This window comes from Mustela nivalis (genome assembly GCF_964662115.1).
Source record: "Mustela nivalis genome assembly, chromosome: 5".
Lineage (NCBI taxonomy): Eukaryota > Metazoa > Chordata > Mammalia > Carnivora > Mustelidae > Mustela > Mustela nivalis.
In genome coordinates, this window is record NC_139024.1 from 156,204,784 (window position 1) to 156,227,382 (window position 22,599).

At 47.1% G+C, this 22,599-nt stretch overlaps 1 protein-coding gene across 1 annotated transcript in view; it reads right to left on the reverse strand.

Annotated features, from left to right (window-relative positions):
* Nucleotides 1–3,231: 3,231 nt before the first annotated feature.
* The window catches only part of LOC309865336 (uncharacterized protein), a 48,606-nt gene continuing 29,238 nt past the window's right edge, over nt 3,232–22,599 (reverse strand). The window contains exons 3-9 of the mRNA XM_082731610.1: nt 19,438–19,577; nt 12,586–12,677; nt 12,075–12,228; nt 11,887–11,994; nt 9,016–9,483; nt 5,267–5,457; nt 3,232–3,851 (exon numbers count right to left, since the gene is read on the reverse strand). Of these exons, the coding sequence (XP_082587736.1) occupies nt 5,421–5,457; nt 9,016–9,483; nt 11,887–11,994; nt 12,075–12,228; nt 12,586–12,677; nt 19,438–19,508 (930 nt within the window). The 5' untranslated portion in view covers nt 19,509–19,577 and the 3' untranslated portion in view covers nt 3,232–3,851; nt 5,267–5,420. The remainder of the gene's footprint in view (nt 3,852–5,266; nt 5,458–9,015; nt 9,484–11,886; nt 11,995–12,074; nt 12,229–12,585; nt 12,678–19,437; nt 19,578–22,599) is intronic.

The window sequence follows — 22,599 nt, forward strand, 5'->3', positions numbered from 1 at the left end:
GCCCATGCTACCTAAAGCAATCTACATGTTTAATGTAATCCCTATCAAAATACCATCAATTTTTTCCAAAGAAATGGAACAAATAATCCTAAAATTTATATGGAACCAGAAAAGACCTTGAATAGCCAGAGGAATGTTGAAAAAGAAAGCCAAAGTTGGTGGCATCACAATTCCAGACTTCAAGCTCTATTACAAAGCTGTCATCATCAAGACAGTATGGTACTGGCATAAACACAGACATATAGATCAATGGAACAGAATAGAAAGCCCAGAAATAGACCCTCAACTCTATGGTCAACTAATCTTTGACAAAGCAGGAAAGAATGTCCAATGGAAAAAAGACAGTCTCTTCAACAAATGATGTTGGGAAAATCGAACAGCCACATGCAGAGAAATGAAACTGGACCATTTCCTTACACCATACACTAAAATAGACTCAAAATGGATGAAAGACCTCAATGTGAGAAAGGAATCCATCAAAATCCTTGAGGAGAACACAAGCAGCAACCTCTTCAACCTCAGCTGCAGCAACTTCTTCCTAGAAACATTGCCAAAGGCAAGGGAAGCAAGGGCAAAAATGAACTATTGGGATTTCATCAAGATCAAAAGCTTTTGCACAACAAAGGAAACAGTTAACAAAACCAAAAGACAGCTGACAGAATGGGAGAAGATATTTGCAAATGACATATCAGATAAAGGGCTAGTATCTAAAATCTATAAAGAACTTATCAAACTCAATACCCAAAGAACAAAGAATCCAATCAGGAAATGGGCAGAGGACATGAACAGACATTTCTGCAAAGCAGACATCCACATGGCCAACAGACACATGAAAAAGTGCTCCACATCACTCGGCATCAGGGAAATACAAAGCAAAACCACAATGAGATATCACCTCACACCAGTCAGAATGGCTGAAATTAACAAGTCAGGAAATGACAGATGCTGGCGAGGATGCGGAGAAAGGGGAACCCTCCTACACTGTTGGTGGGAATGCAAGCTGGTGCAGCCACTCTGGAAAACAGCACGGAGGTTCCTCAAAAAGTTGAAAATAGAGCTACCCTATGACCCAGCAATTGCACTACTGGGTATTTACCCTAAAGATACAAATGTAGTGACCCCAAGGGGCACATGCACCTGAATGTTTATAGCAGCAATGTCCACAATAGCCAAACTATGGAAAGAACCTAGATGTCCATCAACAGATGAATGGATAAAGATGATGTGGTATATATACACAATGGAATACTATGCAGCCATCAAAAGAAATGAAATCTTGCCATTTGCGATGACGTGGCTGAAATTAGAGGGTATTATACTAAACAAAATAAGTCAATCAGAGAAAGAGAATTATCATACGATCTCCCTGACATGAGGAATTTTAGAGGCAGAGTGGGGTGTTTGTGGGGTAGGGAAGGAAAAAATGAAACAAGATGGGATCAGAAGGGAGACAAACCATAAGAGACCCACAAAACAAACTGAGGGTTGTGGGGGGAGGGGGTATGGAGAGGGTGGTGGGGGTATGGACATTGGGGAGGGTATGTGCTATGGTGAGTGCTGCAAAGTGTGTAGCCTGATGATTCACAGACCTGTACCCCTAGGGCTACAATGCATTATACGTTAATTTAAAAAAACCTGAAAAATAAAACAAAACTGAGTGCTCTGTCCACATGAAGAGATCCCCAAATACTTCCAAAATAGAAAAGCAAAGTACCATCATTCTTTTGGAAAGAGGGGGAAATTGGAAGGATCCAGCCCCCACATCTAATCACACTGGCCCCCGTTCACAGAGAACCGAAGCCAAGGAAATGACAAAGCTACTGCAGGAAATGGTACCCAAAGCAGAAAGGGAAGGGTCGAAATTACCTGGCTATGCTGTCCCTCTTCTGCTCTGATCTCCCACGAGTGCGTTTTATTCACTAACATAAACTGCAGACAGGTGGGAAGTTGGTTTGGGAAATGCAGCCTGAGGAGTGGAGCCCTCTTGATATAAAGTAGTGCAGAAGGAGGGGTTGGAAAGATGAGGATCCAGGGATAAGTGAGGGCCACCTCATGAGAATGTGCATTGGAACAGCAGAGGGTGGAAAGACTGGTGAAATACGACCAAGAAATGCTACAAGGTTCTAGAAAGCTTTGACAGGTTTGTGCGTATGAAATGAAGTTTCTTTTAATCAAATTATCACTTAGAATGAAAACACAAGTTACACTGAGAAAGGTTAACTGCAATTCAAAGAAGTGAATTGCAAGAAACTGAAGAGAAAAAGAAAAAAATATATCAAGAACTCCCACATATGAAAAAGTCAAGCACATCAACCCAGTCAAATAAATAAGTAAACCAGAATTCAGGAGACCATTCAAATGTATAAATCCAAACATATGTAGAGATGTTCAACCTCACTGTGACACAAAAATTGTAAGCCATTCCTCAACAAACTTTCCACTTGATAGGATAAAAATTTAATGGACAAAAATAACAATAGTTGGAGAGGATTTGAATAAACAGTATCCCTTTATACACAGCCCAAAGAGACCATGATGGTTAATTTCAAGTGTTACTTTGCCTGGATCACAGGGTACCCGGATATTTGGCTAAAGATTGTTTCTAGGTGTGTCTGTAGGGTGTTTTTGGATGAAATTAGCACTTGAATGAGCAGATTCACTAAGGCCTTTTGCCCTTGACAGTGTGGATGAGCACCATTCAAGCCCTTGAGAATCTCAGCAGAACACAAAGACAGAGAAAGAATTCAGCCCCTCCTGCCTGTTGGCTCAAGCTAGAAACAGGGATCTTCTTCTGCCTTTGGCACTCCTGGTTCTCAGGCCCTTGGAGTCAGATTGAATTACATGGGGCAGAATGTTGTGGACTGAATGTTTGCAAACCACAAATTCACGTTGAAATCTTGATCTCCAATGTGATGTTACTGGGAAGTGGGTCCTTGGAGAGATGATTGTGTTATGAGTTAGTCCCTACTGAATAGGATTAGTGCCCTTTAAGGGAGATCCCAGGGAGCTCTCCTGTCCTTCTGCCCTATGAGGACCCAGGGAGAAGACAGTGGCTTATGAACCAGGAAGCTCTCATCAGACCCTTGATGTCAGACATCCCAGTCTCTAAAACTGAGAAATAAATTTCTGTTTCTAAGCCATCTATGATCATTTGTCCCGGTGGCCCTGTTTTGGAACCTGGACTGGATCCTGATGGAAGAACCAAGCGACACTCGGAGATTTTGGAGGATTAGAAGTTTATTTAACAAGGGCAGGCTCAGAGGAGATTATTTTCCAAAGGTCTGAGTCCTGAGCATGAGCAGGGATGGGAATTTATACCCTTCTACTTCCACATACTTGACACTTTTGGCATGTGCGGGAAACAGGGTAGGAAAGAAGAACCTGGAAGGGCTTTGAGACAGGGACTGGTTTGCTGGTTTGGTCGGCCATCGTAGAGTACAGTTTTTCCCTATCATTCCCCTCTTTGATGCCCCTTTAAACGCCTAGTTTAGAGGGCATCATTATCATCTATTATGATGGCCCTGCAAGCCTAGTATTTGGACAGTGAGTGGTTTGCCCAGTGACAGTGTTTTCTATGAACTTAGCAATCCATCTTAAGCTTCCTAAGGCTGCCCAATAAGCAATAACAATAACAAGTTTCTGGGAGAAAGTCCAGTCAGACAGGGCAGCAATGTAAAGTCCAACTCCTGAGGCGAGGGTGTTGGTGTCATGGCGACAATAGCCAGGGACCACGGTGAACAGATGTCCATCAGTCAGTGGGGTCTCATCGAAGATGGAGCTGGGGCAGGTTTGTAGGATATGGCTGGGCTTTCCACTGTGTGATTGATCCAGCTGGTGAGGGCCTGAGACACCTAAGACCCTGAAGGCAGTAGGGGTGGTTAGAACAACAGTGTAGGGCCCTGTCCACCATGGTTTGAGGGGTCCGTTCTAAAGCTTCTCGGGAGATGCACCTTCAAGTTTTTCCAGGACTTGGAGGTGTTGGGACACTTCTCTGTTTCCAATCTGTTCACAGTCTCCTCTAAGCCTACTTACTGGGGGGAGGGGCTGCCATAGAATCTTTGAGGTGAATTATAGCTGCGGCAATCTTTTACATCCAGTTGGCTAGAATAAACAGTACCAATGACCCCCAACTTTATGCTCTATATAAGTGTGACATTCAGGTCCAGGCATAAGGGTGGCTGGATTTAAAGTCTGACAGGTTTTAGGGATTATTTCAGGCATATCTATCACTGTAGCCTGGTATTTAATAAGTTGACATCCATTGACAGCCTTTGGTTTCTAAGAAACTTTGGACCTGATGTGAAGTCATTACAGTCAAGGGCTGTCCAATAGGGAACTTTGAGGCTCTTTTTACCAGGAGCACTGTTGTATGCTTTGAAAGCCTTTGTTTATAATTGTATCCCAATAGAGGTGGCTTCTAGGATAAATATAACTCAAAAATACCATTAAGATCTTTGTTTGAGGTATTAACATTCTAATTACAAAAGATCAGTGGTAAGTGGGAGAAAACTTGTCTCAGGAGGTAAGGTTACCCCAAGTGCATAACTCAACCAAGCATAAAGAAAGTGGTATTATCCTTTATCTCCACAAGTCCATAGTTAACCCTATGGAGTAGGGTATGCTCTGGCTTTTAGGGAATGATTTCATTATCCCAGTCACACAGAATTGGTCAAGGTGATAACTTACACAATTGTTGGGGAATCAGTCCCATTTTCCAGTTGTTTAATACGTGCCATGGGGTCCTGTTATTATTATCCCCACAGAATAATAAGCAAGAAGATTGTTTATGTATGAGTTACGCTGGTAATTTCTCTGAAGTTTACCTCAAGTTGTCTAGCTGAGGTAAACAACAAACATTTAGAGACAATCAAATCTAGAATTCAACATTCACAAGTGTGGGTATTATTTAAACAATTTTTCTCTCTAAAATAACCTTCATTTCCAGAGATAGCCAAATCAAGACTAATTTACTTGAGACACAAATCCAGTCTAACCAGCATCACCTAATTATTTACATAAGCTCAGCAAGAACAGTGAGTGATCATATAGATCTTTTAGAATCTGCTTTGCTGGAACTTTATAAGGAATCTCTAGGTTGAACGTTTAGTAGCCTCTCCAGGCCAGAAGCCAAGCCATGTCCCAAGCCATGTACTTGCCATCAGACATGCCTGCAATAACTCTTAAGATTTGGGCAAATTCCTCTTCGTGAGGTCCCCAAATACCCTGAGGTTCCTGTACCTGCCAGGAAGTGACATTCTTTACTCACCTGGTGAGGCTGCTGGGAACTCTGTAAGCAAGGTATCAGGCCAACAGTTCCAAGGGGCTTTATGACTCCAGTTTCACAAAGTCAACCTTAGCTCCTTAAAGCTGTCTGGTCATATCTGAATCTATGCATGTCTTTCTCCAATATGACGTTCCAGTCAAAGTCTTGGTAAAATAACCCATGTTTCCAATGTCCTGTTGCAAGAAGAACAGATTCTTACTGAACTTATGAAAATGACTAGGATTTCCATGGAAGAAGGAATACTTACTGAGACCTTTCTCAGGGTTTCAGAGGGTTCAGATAGAGAGAAAAGTTGAATGCTTTAATTTGCTTACAAATGATTATTTTATCATGTTTCTGTAGGTCATAGAAATCTTACATTTACTTAATCAGGAAGAGTGAACATTAAGGAACCAGCAATGTTTTTCAAACAAGGATCACAAAACTGTAATCATCTTTTTAGTTCTTTTAGTCCCATGTTACTGATTCTTGTTCAGTGTGAATGCAGCTTCTTAGTTCTGGAAGTTCTTACTCATTTCAGTTTTAGGATTTTTAATATACTTAATACCTGTATCTGTCCTAAAAGTTCTTTAGATGAATCTCTTTGAAGGTATAACTCACTTTACAAGACAGTTAAAATAATTATAAATGACAAGCTCAGAAAAGACATGGTTAATTTTCTGATAGGAGAGTTCACTATGATATGATTAGACAAGGAAACTCAGGTATTCTGTGATACATCACACTTCAACAGCCAGAGCCAGAACATTAAATACCAAACAAGCAAGCCTAATTAGTCAACAAGACTTTGTTAATGACTTATATGTTAGGGAAGTTTGTTAAAACTTAGAAAGTTTTAAAGCGCATGCCTACATAGCATTAGGGATGTCAAAGACCTGATAAATTCAAGACACAGAAACTGGTTTTTCTAAACAGGCAGAGAGAAAACAACTATTTGCATTTTCTTATCAAGAGCAGACCAACAATTGAGAATACTTTGTCTTTTTGAAAAGAGAGAAAACCAACTTTCTACACCAGTGTCTTTTTAAAATTCATTTCAATCTTAGTCCATCCTGACCACACCTAAAATTCATTTCCAAAGATATCTCATCACAAACCTTCTACAACTTTCCTTTGTATTCAGGTTTTGTCCCAAGCCATTTCTTTCCAAACAACTATCTCATTTAGGACAAAATTACCTTCTCTTACCTTTAACAAAATGATGCCCATTCCTTATCTTTCTTATGTATCTCCTACTTTTCCACATACAGGGTTGATTCCCTTATTTCCATCAGGCTTAGTTACAGTTAGCAGAATTTTGCCCTCTTTAGAAACCTTAATCTCTGGTGAAGACTAAGGAGTAACCAATTGTGAACTGTTACACCAGAATTCTTAAATGGCAAATCTATGAATGAGTAAAGCACAAAAAATGTTTACCAACAGATTTAAATATCCTTAGTTCTTTGCAGTAAGCCAAAAGGACAAATCTATGTCCAGTAATCAATGCTTTAGCACTTTATCCCATTTGGAAAAGACTTAGATGTCCAACAAATTTAATTCCATTTGTCATCCAACCAAAACTTTAACGTTGAACAATTACCCATGAAATTACCCAACAATTACCACTTTAACAATTACCCATGAAAACTTTAATGAGACAATTGACCATTTTAGTCATCTTTTTACTAACAACCCAACAGAGGTAACATGAGGTTATTTGACCTTCAGTAAACCTGGACAGAATAAAAGTTTCATGTTTACCACTGATAATTTAAAAGACACATATGGGGGCACCTGGGTGGCTCAGTGGGTTAAGCCTCTGCCTTTGGCTTAGGTTGTGATCTCAGGGTCCTTGGATTGAGCCAGGACCCTGGCTCTCTGCTCAGCACGTAGCCCTCTCTGCCTGCCCTATCCCTACTTTTGATCTCTCTCTGTCAAATAAATAAATAAAATCTTAAAAAAAAAGACACATCTGTCTGAATTAAACCAACAAACTTAGTTTAAGTGTTGAATTATGTTCCACCAGGATCTTCCCTATGGTCAATTTTCACCTGAGACACGTGGGGGAAATCTGGAGGGGGTGGTGTTAGGTCCTGGGGGTGCTCTTCTTGCTCCCTGACAGTGAAGGGAGGAGTCGTGGTGCTTCAGGCACTGAGCATGGTCTTAAAAGCCATTAATGCAGGCCACACCCAAGGTAGTGCAGAAACAGGAAAACGGGGATGGGGAGGCAGAAGAGACAAAGTGCTGCCAGAGGACAGAGAAAAGTTTCTGGGTTCAGGAGACCATCAGTTCCAGAGGAGCAGATGCCATGTTTTCCCGCCAACAAGGGGGTGGGGGGATAGACAATCCATATTGGGCCAGAGAGGACAGGGAATTTCCCCGAAACAAAGGAGTTTTGGCAGCTGCTTGGAAATATTCCTTAAAGTTCCCATCCTGAAGGACATGTGGGATCGTGACCTGAGTAGAAGGCACATACTTTGCCAACTGAGCCACCCAGGTGTGTCCCCCCTGCCCCCCCCTCGACTTTCTCTTAAAGGTAGATATGAAAGCTCCTGTTATTTTACATCCTGTTTGTCTGGATCCAGTTTCCTGTGGGCTGTCAGAGCTGCTAAATCGGGTATCTCCCCACACATGCTACTTACAAGAAGCAGGAACACTGTCTTCCTGCAGCTCACCTTTAGGCTCTGGGTCAAAGGAGGACTGTGGTCCCCACACTTTCCGATGGGTTCATCTTTGTCCAGAGCTCATCCACCGCCCCTGATGGTCCCGGGCAGGGCCTTCCTGATAGCTTTTGCTTCCTTACAGGCTTTGGGTTCTTTTACTAGGGTTACAGACATCCTACTTTGGTTCTTCCGATTAGCACAGAATCAGACCTATGGGGGCAGAGTTTGGGCTATCTGAAGTCAAGAATCAACATATGGAAATTGGTCAGGGTGTCTGGGAATCCTGGCCATAATTTTGTAAATGACCTGGACACTGGGTAGGTCTTAGGGCACCCTTGGAGGGCCAGTTGACCCCAAAGGTGGCCCATTCCAAGTCACATAAGGTGCCTAATTTTCCAGATGTTTTGATCCCATAGTCTCCTGAGAATTGATTCTTAAAATTTTGAGTGTTCAGTCTAAGACCTTTCGTTTTGAAGAGCTTCCACGATGATGAGCAGGGAGGCTCCCTCGGCCACCCTGCGCGTTCCCTCCCTGTGTCACTGGCATGAAGACTAATGAAGGGTGGGTGTCCCTCCGAAGGGGAGACCACTCAGATGCCCCCCAGTCTGCCATCCCAGAGGATACCTGGGTGCCTCTTAGCCTTAGCGAGTCTGTATGAACTCCAGACTGGCACCCCAAAGGGGCTCGCCTTAGACCCTATGAGGTCACCACGGAAGCAGGTTAGGGCCACTCGGGCTCTGCAGGCTTCTGGGGACGCTAAGGGTGCCCGCCGGTGGAGCCACAGAATCAGTCCGCCCGACAAGCCAGGTCAGACTGCTCCTTCCCTCACGCATTCACACCGAAGTTATCACAGTTCCTCCCCCCAGGAGGCCCCGACCAGTGGAACTCCTTCCGGAAATTCCTTCCCATCCCCCTTGCGGGCTAGGTGTTCCTGACCTGAAGGACCCGCCCCCTGGGAGGCCCCACCTGTGAGACCTCTGAGAGGTCCCTAGGAGGTGGTCTGTCTCCCCTTCCACCCTCGGGGGTGGGCCTGCTGGGTCCTGGGGCCCCAGGCCTCACCGGAATCCGACGTCGCGACCAGGTCCTCACCTGCCAAGTCTCCTTCGAGTCCGCGTGGGAACAGCCTGCCGGCCGGAGGGGCCCGGGCGGGAAACTGCCGGAAATGAGCCAGGGCGCGGGAAACTGCCGGAAATGAGCCAGGGCGCGGGAAACTGCCGGAAATGAGCCAGGGTGCGGGAAACTGCGGGAAATGAGCCAGGGCGCGGGAAACTGCGGGAAATGAGCCAGGGCGCGGGAAACTGCCGGAAATGAGCCAGGGCGCGGGAAACTGCCGGAAATGAGCCAGGGTGCAGGAAACTGCCGGAAATGAGCCAGGGTGCGGGAAACTGCCGGAAATCAGCCAGGGCGCGGGAAACTGCCGGAAATGAGCCAGGGCGCGGGAAACTGCCGGAAAGGAGCCAGGGTGCAGGAAACTGCCGGAAATGAGTCAGGCACACCTTCTCCTTTACGACCTCCGGCGGTGCCCCAAGCCGGTGCATCCCAGCGCCCTTGGGTTTCCTGGTCAGGGAACCAAGTGTTACGGAACCTGGCCTGGATCCTGACGGATCCCGACGGAAGAACCAAGTGGCTCTCGGAGACGCTGGAGGATCGCAGGTTTATTTAACACTGGTGGGCTCAGAGGCGACGGTCCTCCACAGGTGTGAGCCCCGAGCACAAGCAGGGAGGGGATTTATACCCTTCTACATCGCATATTGGTACTTTTGGGGTAGGAAAGACGAACCTGGAAGGGCTTTGAGACAGGGACTGGAATTCCCTTGCTGTCGTGGTCAGACAGCTTAGAGTACAATTTTTCCCTGTCACCCCCCATGGCCTAAGACGGGGCATACCTTTTTACAACTTTGGAAAAAACAGTTTGTCATCACCTCAACTAGTTAAACATTTACATGACCTAGCAAATCAGTAATTTATCTTCTAGGAAGGTACTCACAAGATATACCTGCACACTTTGCTTTCTTGAGCTTTGCTTTACTGTTTTTATTGTTCCTTACAAACTGCAGGTTTGCAGCACCCCCGCACTGAGCAAGTTTGCTAGCGCCATTTTCCGAATGGCATTCGCTTACTTTGTGTCCCCGAGCCACACTTCGGTAATTCTGATGATATTTCAAATGCTTTCATTATTATTATATGTGTGGTGGTGATCTGGATCAGTGATCTTTGATGTTACTGTTGTAACTGTTTTGGGGTGCCATGAACTGTGCCCAAACCAGAGAGTGAATGTAATTCATAAATGTATATATTCTGACCATTCTACCTGCTGGCTGTTCCCCATCCCTCTCCCTCTCCTTGGGCCTTTGTATTCCCTGATACACACCGATACTGAAAGTAGGCCAATTAGTAACTCTACAATGGTTTCTAATCGTTCAAGTGAAAAGGAGGAATGGCGTGTCTCTTTAAATCAAAAGCTAGAAGGGGTCAAGTGAGGAAGGCATGTTGAAAGCCAAGACAGCAGAAAGCCAGGTCTCTTGTGCCAAACACTTGGCAAGCGGTGAACACAAAGGAAAAGTTCTTGAAGGAAATTAAAAGTGTTATTCCAGTGAATACACAAATGATAAGAAAATGAAACCGCATTATTGCCGATACGGAGAAAGTTTGAGTTGTTTGGACAGAAGATCAAACCAGCCACATCAGAGCTGGAGCCTCATCCAGAGAAAGGCTTTGAGTCTCCAGTTCTAGGAATGTTGTTCCTGAACTATTTATCAAAAAGTCTATCTTTGCACCCATGGTTTGAAATGCATTCTTTATCATATATTAAATGTCCTTATTGTGATTTGGTTTATTTCTGGACTTTGTATTTTCTTGCACCGAGTTATTTATCTATTCATTTGTGAATACCACAATTTGATATATTTACATATCTGAAAATATTTACATTTCAAGAAATGTGATAAACTAAAAACAGCTGACAAATTGGGGGGAGGAGGAGAGGAGGAAGGGGTATTTGCAATACATATCACAGATAAAGTGTCACCTACATCTCTTTGCATAGTTTTGACTTCTAGAATGTTATCTTTCATGTGCGTACAAAATTAATAAATAAGATAAACAAGGACAGGATAGAGATTCAAAAAGGCACACACCTGATTATTTCAAATTAATAATGTAACAGCAAAGAAGGAGAGAACTAACACAATGAACTTAAGTGCAGTATTTATACTTCATATCATCAGGCTAAAAGCATAAAGAATTACAAAAACTGAATTCACAGCCTCCTGGTTTAACACTCTGCCCACAGAAACCATGCACTAGGAGCCCAGGATCGGGGTCTTTAACCATAATCCAAATCTCTGGGTAACAACAGAAACTTTTTAATGTAAAGACAAAAAAGACAGCTAAGACCATTTCAAAATGTGTTTGCATATCATGGCTTTTACAAGCAGGGGCTTTTAAGATGCCACACATTTTCTATATAGTAAGAGTCAATCTAAACTGTGGGAACAGACTGGACAGAGTCATTGCTTTCTGAAATTCTTGTTGGTTTCCCCCAAATTGCTCCCCTGCCACTCCAAGAGTAACGAATCAGGTCAAGGGAACTTTAAAATGGCCGTCTTGGTAATTCCACTTGTGTCTTATTTTTCCATTATGTGCTTTTCCAATTCCTCTTGGCAACTCGGGCCCAAATTTCAGTTTTTATTGGGTAAAGGTAATTAATGAAACACTAGAACATAAACCTCTTCAAGGATATGCCTTTGGTCTGGCTGTTACCAATATCCCACTTAGACTTAACTGAAGTAAAAGTACCCAGGATCGCCTGAACAGGGACTTGAACCCTGGACCCTCAGATTAAAAGTCTGATGCTCTACCGACTGAGCTACCCAGGCCTCCTGAAAAAGCCTAGTTCACTATATAAAACAACTAAGAGATCCAAGAAGTGCTAACTACGTTCATGGTTTCAGAAATTACCAGCCTCTTCCAGGTGCAAGGGTCACACACCTCAGCTCTGCAGTACATCTGAGCTTGATGGCACTGAGCATTGCAATTCTTCCTTCCACAATTATAGGGTGGTATTTACTGCAGGAGGAGTGACAGGAAAGTGGCTCAGAACTCCGTGGGATCCGGTTCGCAAGTCCCTCACCAGCTCACCAGCTCACCAGGAGGAAGAGGTGTCCCTTCCTCCAATGGCTTCTGTAAGTGGGAAGAACTTCAGGAGAGCCAAAGCTTGCGTAGAGATGGAAGTTGTGGCACAAGGCAGGAGGTTCACTTCCTGTCCTTTCCAACCGTGTTTTCTTTCGGAGTTGGGGGGTTCTAGGACGTTAGGGGCAGAGCAACAGACAGACAGAAGTGACACCCTCTCCTGAGAGGGGCTTCTGTCCGGAAAACTAACCCCCTGGGAAACCCACCGCTCTGCAATTCCGTCCTTGTCATTCCTCATCTTTCCTCCACGCTCCTTTCCTTCACCCTCTCCCCGTGTCCCTACCCCCACTCCTCTCCCTCTCACCTGCCCACCCTCCCCTTTGCCAATTGCGCCATTTTGCACCCACTCGTCCGGCCTTCCACTGCAGTGAACCCTATAATGCGCCGCCCCTCACCACCCACGCACCGGAGTCCACTCGGGTACACTGGCTCTATTTTTTAGCTCCACGTTTGATCTTGAGCTACAACCTAGTAAAAGGCAGGAAGGATCAAGCAGATGAAAAGGCGTCCGGCTTCTCTCACTGCAGATCTTTGCTCGCTCATGAGACACGGTAGGCCCACTGCAGAAGCAAAGAAGCAGGGGTAGAGTCAGTGCATATGTGCAGTAAATAAGATGGTGCGTTGTTTCCTAAAGTGTTGTGAGCTTTAAAAATGTGAATACAGACACAATTTTGATAATGAGTGAGTTTCAACAAGATCCAAAGGAGAACAAGAAATGTAAAGAATAGTGCCACGATCATGAATGTCTGGGACTTGGTTTCCTCGGCCTGGTGTTCTGTGGGAATTTTGGAGCTTGAGAGAATAAAGCGCGCCGAATTCGCGTTGCGAGGAATAAAATAATGTAGCAGAGGATGGTTTCGATCCATCGACCTCTGGGTTATGGGCCCAGCACGCTTCCGCTGCGCCACTCTGCTGACTGCCATGAGTGTTTCTCTGATTCCCACAAATTTGGAAGTGCCTTAGTACAGTCACCCCCGAGCGTCAATTTCCCCTTTTCCTCTTGCGCACCCGTCTCCTCTCCAACCGTCTCCCACTCTGGGTGTACCCCACGTTGCCCTCTCAAACGCGCCGCCTACAAGACGTCTCTAGGACGCCTGCGCCTGTGCAATCTTCTCAAGAAAAACCAGAACCTGAACGGAAGCCCTTTCTCGGGAGCTCGGTGTTCGCCCGTTTGGGCTTCCCACACGGATTTCCAGGGATGGGTTCCAAACTGAGATCGCCCGCGCCTACACCGGAGCACTCCGCCGCTCCGCGACCCCACCGGGACGAGAGCCTGGGCGCGGGGCTCCGGAGCAGGGCCCGGCAGGGGCGGGGCGGGGCGGGGGGAGGGCCGGGCAGAGGGTGGAACAAGGGCTGAGAGAAGGGCCGGGCAGAGGGAGGGACAGGAGCAGGGCTAGGAGGAGGGCTGGGCGAGGGATGGTGGGGCGGGGCGAGGGCCGGGCGGAGGGAGGGGCAGGCGGGGGCGGGGGCGGAGCTCCTAGCGGTGGGTCACTGTCCCCATCAGGCGGGGCGCCCGGGGGCCAGCGGAGCGGCGGCAGGGGAGGAACAGCAAGCGGTGGTTGTAGAACGGTCTCTCGCAAGGTTACAGGGAAGTGGGGACGGCAGGAATCTCGCGGGAGGCTCGGCGCCGTCCTCCCCTGCAGTGGGACGTGCTGCCTACAGGACATCTCCGATTTCTAGTCTCCACACTGAGTAGGTGCGTGTGAGAGAGTGTGTGCGTGTGTTGTGACCACCTGATCTGTGGACCGTGGAGCGGAAAACAGAGGCTCGGGGCGCTTTCTAGTTGTGCCCGTGGAAGCCTGGTTCTTCCGGACAAAGAATCCCGCAAAGCTGTTTTTAAGGCTTTTCCATCTCCTCCTTTCTTGGCTAACACCCTTTGCCTGCGCCTTCCTTCCTGTCCCTCTCAGAGTCTGTCTCATCTTCCACCTTCCAAGGATGCCCGGAGACCATAGTTGAGAAGCTATCTCTTCTGCAAAAGTAGCTGAAGCCTCCTCTCAGTTCCTAAAGGTAGTTTCCTTTTTCCCCACCAGGGACTTGGCCTTACAGCTATCACAGCCCAAGGTGAGCTTACCTTGCTGGAATCTTTGCTCACACCTGAGCCCATGGCCTGCTGCTTACTTACTCAAAACCAGACTTCTCTCCTTTCGGCTTCATGTTATGTGTCATATTCTTTTGTATGATTCGGATTGCTCTAAAGTTTAAAAAGAAAAAAAGTCTTGAACATAGAAGGTGCTTGCTACCGCAGAGGTAAATTTTTTTTAATGGATTTTTAATACTCCATACTTCTTAAGGAACCAGAAATCATTCTTCTCCAAGGGCAGAGAGAACCCCAGTTTCTTGAGATGAGCCTGGCCACCAATATTCCGAAAACAGAGGTGTGAGTTATTGCATGAACTCCAGCCTTGGGAAATTCTAGTTGATTCCTTTCTGAGCTGTTCTTTCCTTCTCAATTTTCCCTCTGAAATCTTCAGACCACCATTCCACTCTTTTTCATTTCCTCTGCTACAGAACCTGCAGAATTTGTGTTAACCTCCTAAGACAGAAGCCATGGGGTCATGACTTCCCGAGGATGGTGTCACACCCAGTGACCTCCCAGATGCGGGAGAGTCTGTGAATCTCAGGGAGAGCCCCCTAGAACGGCGGTCGCCACGCGGCGCGGATCAAATCTGCATTCCCAGCGCCCCACGCCTAAGGCCGGTCCTGCAAGTCGCAGCCAGTAGGATTCGTGGGGGCAGAGGAAGAAAGACCTCCAGAGAGGCGTGGGCGCCTGGACTTCAGAGCTGCGTTCATCCCGTCGCCAGCTCGCCGCTTCCCCGCAGAACTCGTCCTGTCCCATCTTCGGGTTTTGCAGAGGTCGTGCCGAATGCTCGATCGCTCCTGCACCTGCTGGAAATAGCTCTCCGCTCCCTTCCTGGATGTTAGGTCTTTGGTCACTGACAGTTGTTACTTCGCACAGCTCCAGCGTGTCGTGTCAGGATGGCCGAGTGGTCTAAGGCGCCAGACTCAAGCACCTGCTTCCCGCTCTGGGACTTCTGGTCTCCGCATGGAGGCGTGGGTTCGAATCCCACTTCTGACAAGACTCATTTTTGTTCTTGCCATACTCCTCAAATATTTTGCCCTCTTAGTCCTAGGTTTCTCTTCTTCCCGATCGAGACTCGTCCCACTCTCCCGGTGCGCGCAGCCCCATTTCGTTCCTCGCGCGAGGGCAGCACCCTCCGTTACTCCGTCCTTCCCCTCCCCCAACATCTCAGAGCCCCCGGTGACCCCTCTTCCTAGAGAGAAGACGGCAGCGATTTTCCTGAGAAGGTCATGCCTTGCTCTGCCATCCTGGTGACCTTAAGGAAGCCTGGGAACTTGTCTTAAAAACAAGCAAAACAAAAACGAAACAAAGATGCAAGGGAACCAGAAGGGCCTTCTTCTCCTGGGGGAGACGTGCAACCAGGTTCTGTGGTCTGTAGGAGGAAGATGCATAAAGGGCAAACCTTCTGTTTCGGAGGAGCTGCTGTCGGGCCCCCGCCCCGGCGGGTGATGTAGCTGAAAGGCCCCTGGGGGCTCTAGAGAATGGGGGGACCGCATTATCCCGCGGCGCCCGAGCGACCCCGCGGGGCAGGAGGCCCCCGACCCGTGTGGGGAAGTGAAAGATGACGCGTGGCTGCGGCCGGTGGCCTCATTGTCGGGGACAGGAGGAACGCCTCGAAATGCCCTGAACGGGTCTCTCAACGACCCCCTGCGTCCAGGCACTGGTGCGCCGAGCGGGGCCTGCAGGATGCGGGTCGGATCACGAAGATCGCGGTGGCCTGCAGGCAGGTCCCAGGCCAGGTCCCAGGCGGGGTCGCTGCGAGGCCCGAGGCCGGGCTGCGGGGAGGGGCGCCGGCTTCCAGGTCTCCAGGTCTGCAGGAGAGGCTCGGGTTCGCGCGGAGCGCGCGCTCCTCGGTCTCTGTGCTTCTGCATCGGAATTCGGAGTTTCCGCTTCGGCCGCGAGTCCGGGGAGAGCCAAAGCTGAAGTAGGAAACTGAAGCACGTCACAGCGCAGTGTCAGGATGGCCGAGTGGTCTAAGGCGCCAGACTCAAGCACAGCTTCCCGTCCTGGGACTTCTGGTCTCCGCATGGAGGCGTGGGTTCGAATCCCACTTCTGACACTCTCTATTTTTTTCCCCCTGAACACCCAACCCTCCATGAGGGAAAAGACCCATAATAGTTACAAGCTAACAGAATTTGTTACTCGAAAATGGTAACAAATCCTACTGGAAAGCAGGCAGGAATCAGAAAAGGATACTGCGAAGTCCTGAAGACAGCTCTGTCCGATTTCCCTGGTCCCAAGTCAGGGATGTTCAAAGGAGAGTGAGGAAAAATGCTACTAGAAGCTGGAGAAGGGGCACCTGGCTGGTTCAACCGGTAGAATATGCTCTTGATCTGGAGGTTGTGAGTTCCAGCCCCATGTTTGGTATAGAGATTACTCAAAAATAAAATCTTCTTTAAAAAAAAAAAAAGTCGGAGGAAGGGAGGGCCCTGCTATCTAAAGTCTAATGGCAGGAGGTTGAGCAACACTGTTCCTGTGCTAATGTGAAAAGTAGGACATGGACCTAATGAATTTAGGGATTCATCCAAGGAAGTGTCCGGGCAATGTTTTGAAGGTGTCACCTTGCTTATCCTAGATGCCTAGATGGTAACATGAGTCATGAGAGAGATAAACAAAAGAAAGAAACATTCATTATAAAGGAACCAGGACTTGCTGGATATCCAGTAAGAAGACTGTCCCTTTGCCTGGGTAGTTCAGTCTGTTAAGCTTGTCTTCGGCTTAGGTCATGATTCCAGGATTTTGAGATCCAGTTCCCCATCCGGCTCCTTGCTCAACAGGGAGCCTGCTTCTGCCTCTGTCTGCTGTTCTCCCTGCTTGTGCTCGCTCTGACAAATAAATAAAATCTTAAAAAAAAAAAAAAGATTGTCCCTCATTGCCAGCCTCTCCAGATGACAGACAACATCACAATTAAGAAAAGCCTTCTGGGAAAACATCAGGAAAACACGGTCTAAAGATGAAGCCAATAATGCAACTGTAAAACCTTTGGTCAGATCCCTGAAGGATGCCAGGCGACACCTCGGCCATCATGGGATTCAGAAATTACATATATATGTACCAAAACCCATGTAGTACTGTGTCAAGCCCTTGATTTGGGGGTTATTTGTTATGCAGCCATAGTAATTTAGGCAATAGTAATGGCAAATATAATCATTTTATAATTAAAGGAACAAGCAAAAAAGGGACAGAGAAGAAATTCAAACCAGACTCTGAGAGGTTGTATTCGCCTGTATTTGACAGTCTATATTGTATTCCATTCCGGGGTCAGCAAACCACCCCACTGGCCAAATCCCACCCATTGCCCATGTTCGCAGGGGCCGCGAGCTCAAACGTTCCATTTTAAGACGATTGAAATGATCAATCACGCGAAAATTCCTCATTTCAGTGTCATGAATAAAGAGCTGTAAGAACACAGCCACGGGTACTTGCTTATCTGTTTTCTAGGACTGTGGAGGAGCTTAGTTGTAACAGAGACTACGTGCCCGCAGAGCTGAAAATATTTACTACCTGGCCCTTCATGGCAAGAGCTTGCCAGCTCTTACTCTAACCCATTTCGAGTGCACCGATAACTTTGGGTTCTTCGTTCTTCCGGAGGAAGGTTAGAGCTTCAGTTTCTTTTCAGGTGGTTTTGCTCATGTCTTATCAGTGGAGTGCCCCAACTCCAGCTTCCTGGGTTAACAATTTCTCTCTATTCTAGACTAGCTGCCGCTCATGGAGAAGCATGTCCCTGAGTGGGGTGGGGTGCGGTATAAATTTGGGGTGAGGGGTTTGTGGAAGGCAGAGATCTAGCCACGTTTCTTCCATCAGCCTTATGCTGGAGGCCCCATCACCTTCTCCGCACTGGGGTGCCCTTTATTCCCTTTCTTTACCCGAGAGGGATCCGTCTATCTCCAGATGTCCCATTCACGTGGGCTAGATGGGCCCAATATGCTGGTCGGTTCTGCCTCTTCCTGGAACCAGCACAAAATGTCTCACTTATGGAAATCCTGACATTCTTGTCAATGAATTTCTCTCCCATACCCTTTGGACTTGTTTTCAGTTCTCTGTGCCTAGCTAGAAATGTGTTTGTGCCTTCTCAGCTCCTCCTACCTCCTTCTCATCCTTCGAAAGAGGAGATAAGAGCATTTGTCTTGCTAAGTCTTACCTGTCAGGGATGGCGAAGGCCAGCCACAGCTAGAGCAGTAACAGCCACACTAGGTTTCAGTCATTAGGAGAGACATTATGGATTCCAGCTGAGGCCCGTTGGCCAGAAACCTGCCTCCAAAAGGAGTTATTACAAAATCAGGATTTTCTCTTTGCTTCATGTATGAACTCAGCCCAATGGAATAGCTGTATCAATAGCTATTGATCTGTATCAATACCTGTATACAATAGCTGTATCAATAGCTATTGATCAATAGCTAGTACCAATAGCTATTATCCACCAGCCCAAGGTGATACACACGTGTGTGGCTACAGTCAGTGGATATTCTGTTTGAGGGCAAATGACTAGAAGGAGGGAAAACTGTGGGCAGAGCCACTCAAAGTGTGGTTGGCAACCAGCACAATCCATAAATGTTTGGAACCAGTCTGCTCTGTTTCAAGAAATGGAGTTTTCGCCAGAGGTAAGTCAACTGTATCACCAAGCATCTTGTTTCGTTCTGCTGATGATTTGCTTGTAGTGAAGTTGCATTTAATTATATCCTGGAGCAAGCTTACCTTTCTGTGGGCCAGTAGCTGATGTTTCCCAACTGGCAACTTGCACAGCGCTGGTATTGCCGGAGCATCCCAACATTCAAGCACAGGGTAACATGGTGCATTTTAAAAGGGTGACTCAAGGATGCTTGGAGGGCTCAGCTGGTTAAGCATCTGCCTTCAGCTCAGGTCATGATCCTGGGGTCCTGGGATCGAGTCCTGCACTGGGCTTCTTGCTCAGCAGGGAGCCTGCTTCTCCCTTTGCCTGCCACTCCCCCTGCCTGTGTGCTCTAACTCTGGCAAATAAATAAATTCTTTGAAGAAAATTTTTTTTAATAAAAGGGTAATTCATTCGGCTCACATCATCAGAATGAGTTTTCCAAAACATTATTTATATAGATCATAAGACTCTCCAAGAGAAACAGATTTGCTTACCCCTCCAGCAGGACTAATAGAGCCAGGAAATCCGTCTACACTGCAGCCTTCATTGGCGGTTTGGAATGAACTGAGCTATTGCTGCAACCAGAAGCCCCACATTTTTCCAGAACCAGATGCCTCCTAAGCCTTACCTGACCACAGAGCTGCCTTGCCCATGCCAGGCTCCCTGGGACGCATCTGCTAGAAAGAAGCTGTACTTCATGCCTTCTTCCTCACTTTATGGCAGGCAGTGGCAACCAGATCCGTATTCCTCCTCACGATGGCTGTGCTCCTGACATGGGATGATAAAAATTGTTTAGAAATACATATTACTTATCAGCTGCTCAAGCTTCAACCTGCCTATGATCCAAGGTTTATACATGATGGAAAGTCATGACTCAACCAACCCCACACTAACCCCATCACCGCAGTTACAGCAGCAGGGGCTGAGCATTCGCTATTTTCTCCCTGCTTTTGGGCCCTGGAAGGCAGCATCATTTGGGCTTTCTTGCCTCCTAGCTCCTGTCTGGACTCAGCCAATAGAAGGCACTGGCAGATGGGAGATGGTAAGAAGAGGAACAGTAGAGATTCCTGATGTCCCCTCTTGAATGTAACCCTAAATTTGGAGATCAATCCAACGGGTGTTCTGAAAACCCTTCCTAAAATAAATTCCAACTGGGCAAAGATTTCCTACATTGGAAGGAAGTGGAAATTAATAAAACAGTAGGGAAAAGTTCATTGTCTAAGTTAGCATCACTGAATCAAAGGGCCAGGTCCAACAGAGACTGAATTCTGGATCATTTGGGTCTTCAAATCACAGTTATCGTAGGTAAGGCTAAACTGAATATAGAGAAATATTACTTAGCATCATCTTATGATACATGATACATGATGTATGGATATATAGTACCTTAGTGTGGTGTTTGTAAGTGGAAAGCCCGACCAAAATTCAGAGTCACAACCAGAGACTCAGGCCTGGGGGAGGAGTGGCTCCAGGCTTCTTTGGGAATTTCACCCACAGATTTGGTGGTTTGGTGGGAACAGGTGGTTACCCTCTCCTACTTCCTGTCCTTCCTGTCTCCCTGCTAACTGCATTCTCTTCTTCATTTCCGGTGTTCTTACCACCCCTCCCCTCTTTTTAAAGAGCCCTTGCAGAGCTGCAAAAGCACTTGCAATTTAACTGCATCTGTAGGTAACATAGCCTGTCACAGGCTATGTCACCTGGTAGAGATTTGAGTGCTAGACAGTCTCAACTACCGAGGACTCGGTGAATCAGAGAAGTGTCTCCACAAGCCCCTGCCTGTCATTGCTCCACATGTTAGTAAACACTATGCTGAATGAATGCATTCAAGGATCAGAAGCCGTTGTCTCTGCGGGTAGAGGAAGAGAGAGAGCCCACTGAGATCACACTTAAGATCATAAAACACAAAACACCAAAAAAAAAAAAAAAAAAAAAGGTCCAAGTGATTCCTCTGAACCCTAACGGACCCAAATTTCACTGAAGTTATTCATTTCTGTAGGTGCTAGAAACAGGAGGTGAACAGGGTATCTAAATATGGGATAAAATCTGAAAAAAAACTGCAAACTTGAACTCCTTGGGCCTGCAATCCCCTTCTTCTCTTATACTCGGGTGATGACGATGAGTTTCGGGAGGTAGGGTCCCTTATTGCACAGATGAATTTAGGATTTTGGAGAACTGGAACACACTGGCTCCTCCGGTGCAGGAGGCGGTCTTTAACCCTAGGACGTTCAGGAAAGCGTGATGAATAAGTGACGAGACTGACATGCCCTTCACCGCCCGCACTCTCCACTTCATTACTACGACCATTCCTTCGTTTGCTTGGTTCTCCTATCATGCGCGTCTGTGACACTCCGGGTCACAAGGGCATGGTCGTGCCTGTGTGTGACCACGGTGGTTTCGGCCTGTGGGGTCCTCTGCAGAGCGGGCCCCCGGGCTCTGGCCGGATCGCACCGCCTCCCCGTGCAGCACGTGAACGTGTTTGGAGTCGGGGCCGACGCGCCGCCGTGCGTCTTCGTTTTCTGAGTGTCTTTCCCGAGTGGCGGGTACGGCCCGGAGTCGGGGTGTTGGCGTCTGTGTTGAAGCCGGCTGCAGTGTCCGCGGAGGCCGGCGCCGGCCCTGGAGGCGGACAGGAAGGCCCCTGCTTGCTGGTTTCCGAGACACCGCGGCGGACTCGGGTCGGGAGGCCTGCGACATCCCGCGCCGCTTCTGTCCCTACCCCCGCCTCCCTACTTCGCCCGGTCGCGCGTCCGGGCCGAGTCCCCAGACAGCCTTTATGACGTGACAACTGTCACGGAGGACATCGGAAAGGGGAGGGGGAGGGGCACCATATCAAATTTCCAGGAACTCACAAAAACGGAAAACGAAACTTGGGCATAGATAATCAGCTTTAGGGCGCGGAGTTGAGAGCCCCTCCAGCGGGGCTCCGTAGCTCAGGGGTTAGAGCACTGGTCTCGTAAACCAGGGGTCGTGAGTTCGAATCTCACTGGGGCCTCCAGCTCTTTCCTTTTTTCATCTTCCGGAGATGATTTCAAAAGGAATGTTTGCTTGACACCAAAAGCTGGAACTGGAACTAGAAATGAATTTGCCAAATCTATATTCTCTATTCCCAGAAAATTACTGCTAACATAAGCAGGGGATTCTAAAACGGGAGTTCATCATAAAAGACGGGGATAAAGCTGCTGTCTCCTCTTTAAATTGCTGGTGATACCTGAAATTCGGGTGTAGGAAAACAGAAGTGCCACCATTTACAATTAATGCCAATAGAAGCCAGCAGATGCGCTAACTTGTATTGAGTCTCAATCACAACCTAGAGTCAGGATTAGTTGAGCCACTGTAGGGACACTCGTCTGAATGAAAAGAGCATCATTAATAATCACATCAGAACTCCAGGCATAAACAGGGCTGCACTGCCACCCTGATTACAGAATCCAGAATGGCCCCCATGGCTTCTCTGATCTCCTGTTGGTCTCCCCCAATTCTGCTGCTGCTGTCATAGTGGACTTTCTGCTCCTCTGGGAGCGGACCAACAGTCTATGTCAGGGTCTTGCTCCGGTCGCTCCCCTGCCTGGCATGCTCGGACTACCAGTGTCCGCAGAGTGCACGTTTTCATTTCTTTGAAGTCTGCACCCTCCACTTTCTCAGTGATGCCTTCTTCCGTCATCCCGTCTAACATTTCAGTATCCTCCAACATTGTCTCTTTTTCTGCTTATTATTAACATGTATTTATATACTTACCAAAATAGAATAGGATGTGTATTTTAGTGGTCCATCTCCTATACTGTCTGTATCCCAT